Genomic DNA, 9,404 nt, shown 5'->3' on the forward strand with positions numbered 1-9,404 from the left:
GCCCCACCATGGCCCCGCATGCAGCCAAACCCATGGTGCTGGGCTGACCAGCACCACACAGAAATGCAAGGAAAGCAAGAAAAGGGTTAACTCACATTCATGCCCCAAAGAACTGAGATTTATTTCATTGCCAGAGGGAATATGATTAAGAAAAAAAAATTATAAAAATCATCATCAACTACAGCAGGCTCAAAGGCACAGGGCGCTAGCAGCATGGACAGGGCGGTGTTGGCCCCCCTGGGCTGGGACCCCAGGGAAAGATGGTCCCTGGGCAGCTGGGCTGGGGCAGAGGGACCAGGGCTGGCGAGTGGGGAGAGCACAGGGGATCCGTGGTGTTGCTGGGCACAAAGCCCCCAAAACAAGCCCCGCCACATGCCCAGGGATGGGTGAAGCTCTCGTGTGCCGCGGGGAGGCCGGGCTGCCAGGGCTCAGCTCCAGCTCCACACCGCAGCCGCCGGCCCGGCCACCAGGACAGAGCCGCCAGGGACCCCCACCCTGGGCCCAGCGCCCCAGCCCAGAGCTACGTGACAGGGAGGGGACTCTGGGAAACTAGCAATCGCTACAAAGATTTTTGCTTTATAAAAACTACAACCAAAACCATTGAAAAAAAAAAAAGCCAAAACATAAAACCACCCCCTCCCCCCCCAACCCACCCCTCAAAAAAAAAAAAAAAAAAAAACTAAAAAATACTTTTTTGTGGGTCTTGCAGGAGCAGCTCAGGTGGGGCCGGGTGCGGGCAGCTCCGTGCAGTGACATGGAGACTCATGGGTGCAGTGGGGCAGGAGCAGCCACCCCCCAGGACAGGTTGGAGTGGGGGCCAACACTGCTGGGACCAGTAAATGCACATAACGGGGAAGGGCTGGGAGCAACCGCAGCGAGCAGAGGCACCATCCCCATGCCGGGCTACCAGCCCTTCCCCTGCCCCTCGCGCCCCAAAAGCCCCAAGGCAGCACAGCGAGCGGCCGTGCCCTCCGTGGTGAAGGGGGGGAAGCTGCCCAGCTGTCCCCCACGAGAACCAGCCCAGCCACAGTGTCGGGATGGCACCACCGCTGGCCCCGCAGCCCCCGGATCAGTGGCTGCTGTTGCTCATGGAGAGCCCAGGCTGCAGCGCTTGAGGGAACATTTCAGCTTTGTGGAAGGGCGGCATGTAGACAGGAGGGGAGGGAGCCAGGCTGTAGCCCTGGGACGTCACCGGGATGGGCAGGCCGGGGGGCACCAGAGGCTGGTTCATGTCATACATCACCCCCTCCGCCTCGTTGCCGAAGGGCAGCAGCAGCCGTTTGCCTTTCTGACGCCGGTTGCAAAACCAGACCCGGACCACCTGTGAGGGAGAGATGGGGAAGGGTGAGGAGGGTGAGCCCAGGCGCTGCGTGGCTGACAGGGAGACTCTTCTGCTGGTGGCACCTCCACAGCACCCTGACCTGCCAGCACAGCCCCCTCCTTGCCACAGCTCCTCCTGGGGCTGGGCTCACACAGGCAGATGGTGGCTACCAGCCCCTGCCACTCTGCCACAGCTTCCAGTATCAAACTGGCCTGATGTGGGTGCTCAGGAACAGCAGCAACTTGGGCATCCACCCTGCAAACCCTCCCAACCTACGTCTTTGTCCAGGTTGAGGTCCTCGGCGATCTGGGAGATCTCCTGGGGACTGGGCTTCACGCACTTGCGGAAGAAGCTCTCCAGCGTCCCCTTCACGTTGGTCTCGATGCTGGTCCTGCGTTTTCTCTTCCGGGCTTGGGCCAACACTTGCTCGGCATTGCACATCTGGAAATGAGAAAGAGGCCACACGTTTAGTCACAGTGCTGGCAATGTCCCCAGAAGGCTCTAGACACGTGTGGCTGGCTGTAGAGGTCTGGAAGGGATGTGGACAGGCTTTGTGCACAAAGTGTCACTCCACTGCAACCAGGGTCATTCTCAGTGTCCCAGTAGTGCCTGCAGCTGGTGCAGGGGAGATGGACACATCTGCCTGCACCCCCCAGCTCCCCAGGGAGCAGCAAGCTGCACCTCCAGCTTATTCGAGATTCCAGCAGGATCTGGTTGCTCTGAGACAGGAGCTGCCAGACTTGTCACAGGGTGTCTGCCAGGGGATTTGGGCTCCCCCCCGCCTAGCAGGTGACAGCAGCAGTTCTCCCTGCAACCAGACAAGCCATGGCAGTGAGATGTTCTCTCCCAAAAAGCACATCTAAAAGGGAGAAGCTGCAGCTTGAGGGCTCGGTGTGCAGGTGCCCCTGGCTCACGGTGCTCCCCAGCCCCGTACCTCTTGCATGTTGTCCGTGTTCTCCGCCTCGTTGAGCCAACGCTGCAGCAGCGGCTTCAGCTTGCACATGTTCTTGAAGCTGAGCTGGAGCGCTTCGAAGCGGCAGATGGTCGTCTGGCTGAACATCTTCCCTGCGCGGGCAGGCACGGTGTCACAGACTCCTGCCCCGTGCTGGGGGTGTCCCACCGTTTGCCCTCCGGGCACCCCCCACATGGAATGGGGTACCAGGCAAGGCATTCTCCCTGCTGCTTCAGCAGGGATTTAAAGCACTGAAACACTCTTTAAGAAGCAGCTGTAGCTGTTTTAAACCAGTTCCTTGTTATCAAACCCTTCCTCCTTGAGCGAGTACTTAACAGGGTGAGGGAGCCCCAGGAGGCCTGGGGCTGGTGCTCACCGCCTCCTTTGCAGGTCGTTAAGGAGCAGAAATCTCCATTGCCCAGGTGCTCCATCCCCCTCCTCGGCTTCTCCCTTCCCTGCGGGTGTGGGGGCACACAGGACCCTTCCTTCCCAAACCCTTACCGTAGAGGGTGCCCAGAGCCAGCCCCACGTCAGCCTGGGTGAAGCCCAGCATGATGCGCTTGTGCTTGAGGTCCTTGGCAAACTGCTCCAGCTCTTCCGAGGTTGGCGCTTCCTGGCAGGGGCAGAATTCAACTGAGACGGGACAATTCACACCCAGAGGCTGCCAGGAGTGGGGTCTGTCGGTGCGATGGGGTCGGCATGGGACAGGGACAGGAAAGGGCTCAGCTGAGCTCTTGGCAGCACCCACACCCACCCGTCGCTGCCACTTCTGAGCGATGGGGTGGGTGGTAAATGAGTTTTCCCCAACCGCTGCACAGAAGACCTCTGACTCCTGCCCAGAGACCCCAACGTGCCCCCAGCCCACCCTGCCCCAAAGCAGGACCCACTGGACAGCCCTCAACCGTGTACGTGGCCCAGCTCACACCACACCCCAGGGTGGCACCAGGACCTGGGGACAAAAAGCAAGTCCCGGGAGCAGCCAGAGCTCCCCCTCTGCCCCAACGTGCCCTGAGAATGTCCTCTCTGCCCCCAGGCTCAGACCCTCGTGGTCTGACCAGAGGCAGCACTGATGGGCGCATTTACTGGTGGCCCCGCTCCAAGCATCCCACGACACGTCCCCACGGGCTCAGCTATCCCGGGCCGTGGGCACCCACCTCCCCACGGCTCCGGGGCGCGGGGCAGCCCCTCGCCAGCCCTTTTGCTTGAGCTCAGGGCAGATGAAACGGCTCAGATGAAGTGAACGATGAAAGTGCCCAAGACTCAGGTAGGATTCAAACACCTCTTTGCCACAACCAAGCTCTTCCCTTCTGGAACACTGCTTACCCAGGTGCTTCCCTTCTTCCCTGCAGCGCAGCCTTTAAACTGCTGCGGGGCCCTTGGGCAATGTGTTACCCGATTTCCACGTTTCTAGCACAATTTCGGAATTTACAGACCTCCGTCCTAACACCGAATCTCGGCTGACTCCTGGAGTACCTCGACAGCAAGAAGCTCGGAGCGTCCTGCCTCGGGCAATCCTCACCCCGCTCAACCGGGAAAAAACGCCCCTCGTAACCGCCACCCAGCCCGGCAGGTTGCGAACCCGGGGACTCGCATCCCTCCAGCTCCCGTCGTGGAAACTCCTGAATCCCCGCGGCGCGGACCCGGCAGAAGCTCCGCACAAACCCAATCAACGCACTCACAGCAAACCCCGGCATCATCTGCCGCCGCTGCCCCCGCGGCGCACTTGCCGGGGCCGGACGGGCTTATGTTACGTCCAGACTTCAAAATATTAAAAATAAGCCCAAACCACAGCTACCAGTCTTGCTGATATGTACCGCTCCCACCCCCCAGGTCTCCCCGCACCTCCGGGCTGGCTCTGCCCGCACTCCAGCAGCCGTCGGAGCCCCGGCGGGAGCGGCCGGCGAAAGCAGCCGCAGTGCCCGCAGGGCCGAAGGAGCCGGACAGAGCCCGGGGTGACCGCGCCGCGCTGCCCCGAGCTGTAGTATCGCGCACCAGGGACGGTCACCGGGCACCGTGTGTATGCGGCGGCCATGCGGCATTGCGTGTGAGTGATGGTCGGCAAAAGTGACAGCTGATCACCAAATCCCCGAAACCCCTTTTCTCAGCCCAAATCGGCCTTCTCGAGGCGCTCCCCTCGCGGAGCGCCTGACCCAGCCAGGACGAGCCCCGGCTCTGAGCCACGTCTGGCCGCGGCAGAACGGCACCGGCAGAGCCGGCGATGGCCGGGGTGGCCAGAGAGGCTCCCCTCCCCGACGGGGCGGCACGGCAGCGAGCCCGGCCCCTGCTCCCGCCTCCGCAGCGGCACCGGGGCAGGGAGGGAAGCGCTGTACCTCCGAGGGGTGCCGGGCACCTGGGTTGCCCGGGCGGAGGGCAGGAGAGCAGCCGGTTCCCGTCCCGTCGGATCTCACCTCGTCGCCGCTGTCGCTGGAGTGGCCGCCCTCGCTGGCGGCACCGCTGGAGCTGCCGCTACTGCCCAGCCCGGAGAGCCCGCCGGAGCCCGGCTGCAGGGCAGCGGGGCAGAGCTGGGGGCCGGGGAAGGCTGCGGCGGGGCCGGGGAAGGGTGGGCCGGGCAGGGCGGCGTTGGCGGCGTTGGGGGCCGCGGGCCCGGCCCAGGGCGGGGCGGGCCAGGCCGGGCCGCAGCAGCCCGCGGCGCGGGGCTCGGGCGAGGGCTGGCGGCAGGGCCGGCCCGGGCGCGCCTCCGCCTTGGCGGGCGGCCCGGCGGGCGGGGGCAGCCAGGCGCGGGCCGGCGTGGGGTCGCGCGCGGCCTCGGGCTCGGCGGCGAAGGGGAAGAAGAGCGGCTGGGCGGCCGCCCCGTCGAAGCCGCTGCGGGGGAAGGGCGGCCCGGCGTCGGGCAGGAGGCCGAAGGGGGCGGCCGGCAGCCCCCCGTCCGGGCTGAACATGCTGCCCGCAGCCCTAGGGCTCCATGCGGGGCTCGGCCCGGCCGCCCGCCGGCCGCTGCCTCCCTGCTGCGGCGCCGCCGGGGCCTCTGAGGGCGGCGGGGCCGAGCCGGGCCGGGCCGGGTCGTATGGAAATGGGCCCCGGTCCCATTGGCCCCGCACCGGTGGGTCGGGCGTGAACTTGATCCCCGAGGGGGGGCGGGGGGGGCAACGGGGGAAGGAACGATGGAGGGTGGGCTGTGGCCCGCCCGCACCCTGGCCCTGGGGGGCGGGAGGAGTGGGTCGGGGTGCGAGAGACCCCGCTGCGGGGTCTCGCACCGCTCTGGCGCCGATCGCCCCGTGTGACACAGAGGACAGATCCCCCCGCACAGTTCGGGGATGCTCGTGGGCCCACGTCTCCAAATGTTGTGACAGCACCAGCCCCAGCGTCTCCCCACCTGGGAACTTCCCTGTGCAGCAGGGTCTGTGCACGGGCAGGGAGCCGGGGTCTCTGGGGAACGGGGGCAGCTGCCCTGGTGAGCCGGGGCTGAGGGGCAGGGATGGTAGCCTGCCCAGGGCTGCAGCAGCCCCTTGTCCGCAGGACAAGGCCCGGGGATGTTGGTGCCGTTGTGCAGCGGGAGAGCTGGAAAGCGCTCGGCCATCGCCACTTGCTGCTCTGATCCCAGCCGCAGAGCCTCACGGCTTCGTGGGGTGCTCTGCGAAGTGATTCATGGGCAAAACTGGGGCTCCTCAGCTCCCTCACACTCCCACAGTCCCTCTGCTCTCCGTCACCCCGCAGAGGAAGGCCGTGTCGCGCAGGGACCATGTCCTTCTCCAAAGCCTGTGCAGGCACAGAGTCCCTGGCGCTCTGGGCGTGCCGATGTGGAGCTAATTGCAGCCCCAGCTATCGGTCCCATCTGCTCCACAATGGAGCGCGCTGGATATTTTCTCTATCTTAAGGGCTTTCCTCTCACACCGCCCTTCACAATGGTGCTATCGGGGCCGGCTCCGGGCATTTCCCTTTTCCCTACCTCCTGCCCCGCCACCTGGAGCTTCCCCGATCCCGATGCTGCTGCCCGGGTGGGCTCTGCTGGACCCGCCTGCCCGATGCCGGCTGCCGGGTACGGGCAGCACCGGCAGCTCTGAGCCCAGCCGAGGCAGGGCCGGGCCCGACCCCTCTGCCAGCACCGCTCCCTGTTGATTAACCCGGATTACCCGGAGCCTGCTGCCGTCTCGCACTGGAGATATGCCGAAGAGATAGGCTGGAGGAGCCTCCCCCACGGCGGTGGGATGGAGATGGGGCTGCTGGCTGGCCTGGGGGAGGGCGCTTGGTGCTGGTTATGAAGCGCTTGCTTTGGGTCCCCTGGCACCCAGGGGCTGGTGGCTGCAGTGTGAGCAGCAGCCCTTGGCCCAGTACATGGCACCGCCACACATCGGGAGAGCTGGAACAGCCCCCGTTGTAATTATATTCCTATAAGGAAAAAGAAAAATAACCAAGAGGATGAGGTGGAATTAAAGGCCATTCCTGACTCTGGGCTGAGCGTGTCCATGCAGCTGTGCCAGGCGGCTCTGGGGTAGGAGGGCAGCCACAGAAAAATGACCTGAGGATGCAAAAGGCCCATCATCGGGGACGTGGGCAACCCCCAACGGGACATGGACTGTGGGACCTGCCTGGGGGAACCACAGCCCAGACCTGCTGAGGCACCTTTCCCCGCAGGTGCTGGATTCAGCTGTGCCAGGGGGAGAGCCAGGCCCCAGGACGTGCTGCTGGGGATGCTGGCACCCGGGCGGCTTGCAGGCAGGTTTGCCCCATTGCCTGCCCCTCTGCCTGCCCCATTGCCTGTCCCACTGCCTGCTCCTCTGTCTGCCGCACTGCCTGTCCCTCTGCTCATGCCTGTCCCTCTGCTCATCCCTCTGTCTGCCCTTCTGCCTGTCCCTCTGCCTGCCCCATTCCCTGCCCCATTGCCTGTCCCTCTGCGTGTCCCTCTGCCTGCCCCACTGCCTGCCCCATTCCCTGCCCCATTGCCTGTCCCTCTGCCTGTCCCACTACCTACCCCATTGCCTGTCCCTCTGCCTGCCCCACTGCCTGCCCCATTGCCTGTCCCACTGCCTACCCCATTCCCTGCCCTGTGCCAGCGGGCAGAGGAAGTGTCTCTGCAGGACTCCAATCGCAGCCATCAGCCCTGCTCCTCCCGGGCTCCCGCTGTGGCCCAGGTTTCAGAAGATCCTTGGCTGGGCAGTAACTCCCCTTCCCTTTGATTTATTGTTCCCGGGCCGGACCCCCTCCTCCTGCCAACCTGCTCTTTCTCTCCATCCCCCCAGGAAGCCCCCCAGCCCCCTCAGCCCGCCGAGGCCTCAAACACATTCCTACTCCCTTTCATATACAGGCAGAGGGGAAGGGAGACGTTGACTTTGAACCGGCCCTTTGTAGGAGTGGGGGCCCATTGTGGCAGTGATGGTTTTAGCTGGGGGATGCAGAGGGAGTCAGTGGGGTTTCTTGGTGTGTACCTCCCCATACATTTCAATGGGACGATTTTGGGGGGCCTGTGTGAGATGCCTGGTTATTGTGCGGGGTCATTGTGCACCGATGGCCAGGGCTTGGCCATGCGTATCCTTTAGGGCAGAGCCTCTTGCCTGCTCCAGGAAGATGAAGGATGTGTCCCTCCATCTCGCCATGGCTGGACCCCGCTCATGCTCCAGGCTCAGCCCAGCTCTGAGGTCTGTAACCCAGCCAGGGATGCGTGGGATCCTGCTAGGAAAAGGGGAGCAGCAAGAAATATGTCTGTCCTCTCCAGCTCACTGAGATAGTATCAGGTTGTGGGGAACAGAGATGCACATCTGCTTGTCCTCCTTTTGCTGACTATGTTGTTTTGGCATTGGTTTTGCTCGGAGACAAGATTCTAAGCGAGTGCATGACCACAGATGATGTTTTATTCACTGTCAGCCCACCCTCTCTCCTGGGGCAGGTGGTGGAGAAGCCGCTGGGGCTGTGCTGGATCCCCCTGAGTTTCACGCCTGGGGCAGCCACACCGCGGTGGGTCGGGGCCCAAGGTCAGAAGTTGGTCGGAGTCTTCACTCCAGGTCTGTCCGAGTGGGGCTGGGAACCGTGTCCAGCTGCAGAAGCCCCTGGGAGGAACGCCAAACCCCCTCCGTGGCACCGCAGCTTGCTTGGCTGCTGGCCTGGGTGGATGGGATGGAGCGTTGTTGCTTCCAAACCCGGCTGAAAGTCCTGGAGGATGGTTTGATCCAGATCTGCCCCTTCATTGAAAAGACCTCTGCCTTACAGAGCCGGGGGCGTGATTTGGGTATTGCCCACATCACTGCAGTGCCTGAACCTGCTGGCTGGTCCTCCCTGCTGTTTTACAGCGAGGGAAACTGAGGCACGGACAGGCTGGGGCTGAGCACAGACCCTGCACCCCGGGCTGTTCCAGGATGTCTGCAGCACAGATGTGCTGCCCAAGGACAGATGTTTTTTTCTGTGCCCAGATGTGCAATGGGGACAGGGCTTCCCAGGGGTGCCCTGAGCGAGGTCTTCCTGGCAGAAGCAGCTGCGTTCTCCTCAAAGCTCAAGCTTCCCCAAGCCCCTGGCCGTGCTCTGAGAGGCTGCTGGGCTCTGAGAGCAAGGGAAGGGCAAACTTGGGGACCTTGGAGATGAGGACGCAAGGCTGGGTTTCCCCAGGGGGGAGCCTTGGGTGGTCCCGGGTGATTTGGGGTGCAATGCTGTCTGCCCGGGGCTGCAACTGGAGACCCCAGGGCCACCCATGAGTGGGGCCGAGTGAAGTGTCCCCGAGGGTGCCCGGGCGCTTGGGCAGTGAGTCAGCACCCACCCTGCGGGCTGCCGAAACCAGGAGGAGACGAGATTGTATCAGCCTGATGGGGGGGCTGGTGTGATCAAAGGGCCGGAGAGGAGCTCAGGCTCCACACAATGGGGGGACACGATAGCCCTTATCTGCCGGCCCCGCCGAGGTGCGAAGGGCCCGGCCCCGGGGCTACGGGCGCTGCGGGGCTGGGTGAGGGCAGGCACGGCCCGGGGCTTCCACTCAGCCCTGGGAAAACCTCTCCTGGCAAACACTGGGAAACAGAAAAATAAACTCTGGTTCTTCCCCGGTCTGGGAAACCCCTGGGGAAGGGTTCGGAGGCCACTCCAGCTGCAGGAGCAGGACAGCTGCTCTTGCTATTCCCTGGAGAAGGTTTTGGGATGGGGGACCCCCAGCATCCTCCCACCCACTCCCCCATCCCACCCTGCTCCCGAGAG

At 63.9% G+C, this 9,404-nt stretch overlaps 2 protein-coding genes across 6 annotated transcripts in view; both read right to left on the reverse strand.

Moving 5' to 3' along the window:
• Positions 1-9,404, reverse strand: part of LOC136110617 (ATP-binding cassette sub-family A member 2) — a 158,906-nt gene that overhangs the window by 45,041 nt on the left and 104,461 nt on the right. The window lies entirely within an intron of this gene.
• LOC136110500 (POU domain, class 5, transcription factor 3) lies at positions 702-5,173 on the reverse strand. Its single transcript, XM_065853963.2, has 5 exons — positions 4,682-5,173; positions 2,775-2,886; positions 2,256-2,386; positions 1,598-1,762; positions 702-1,321 (listed from the first exon to the last, which is right to left on the reverse strand). Exons 1-5 carry the CDS (start codon positions 5,171-5,173, stop codon positions 1,070-1,072), a joined length of 1,152 nt encoding a protein of 383 aa, XP_065710035.1. The 3' UTR covers positions 702-1,069.

The sequence above is a fragment of the Patagioenas fasciata genome, chromosome 20, assembly GCF_037038585.1.
Source record: "Patagioenas fasciata isolate bPatFas1 chromosome 20, bPatFas1.hap1, whole genome shotgun sequence".
Taxonomy (NCBI): Eukaryota; Metazoa; Chordata; class Aves; order Columbiformes; family Columbidae; genus Patagioenas; species Patagioenas fasciata.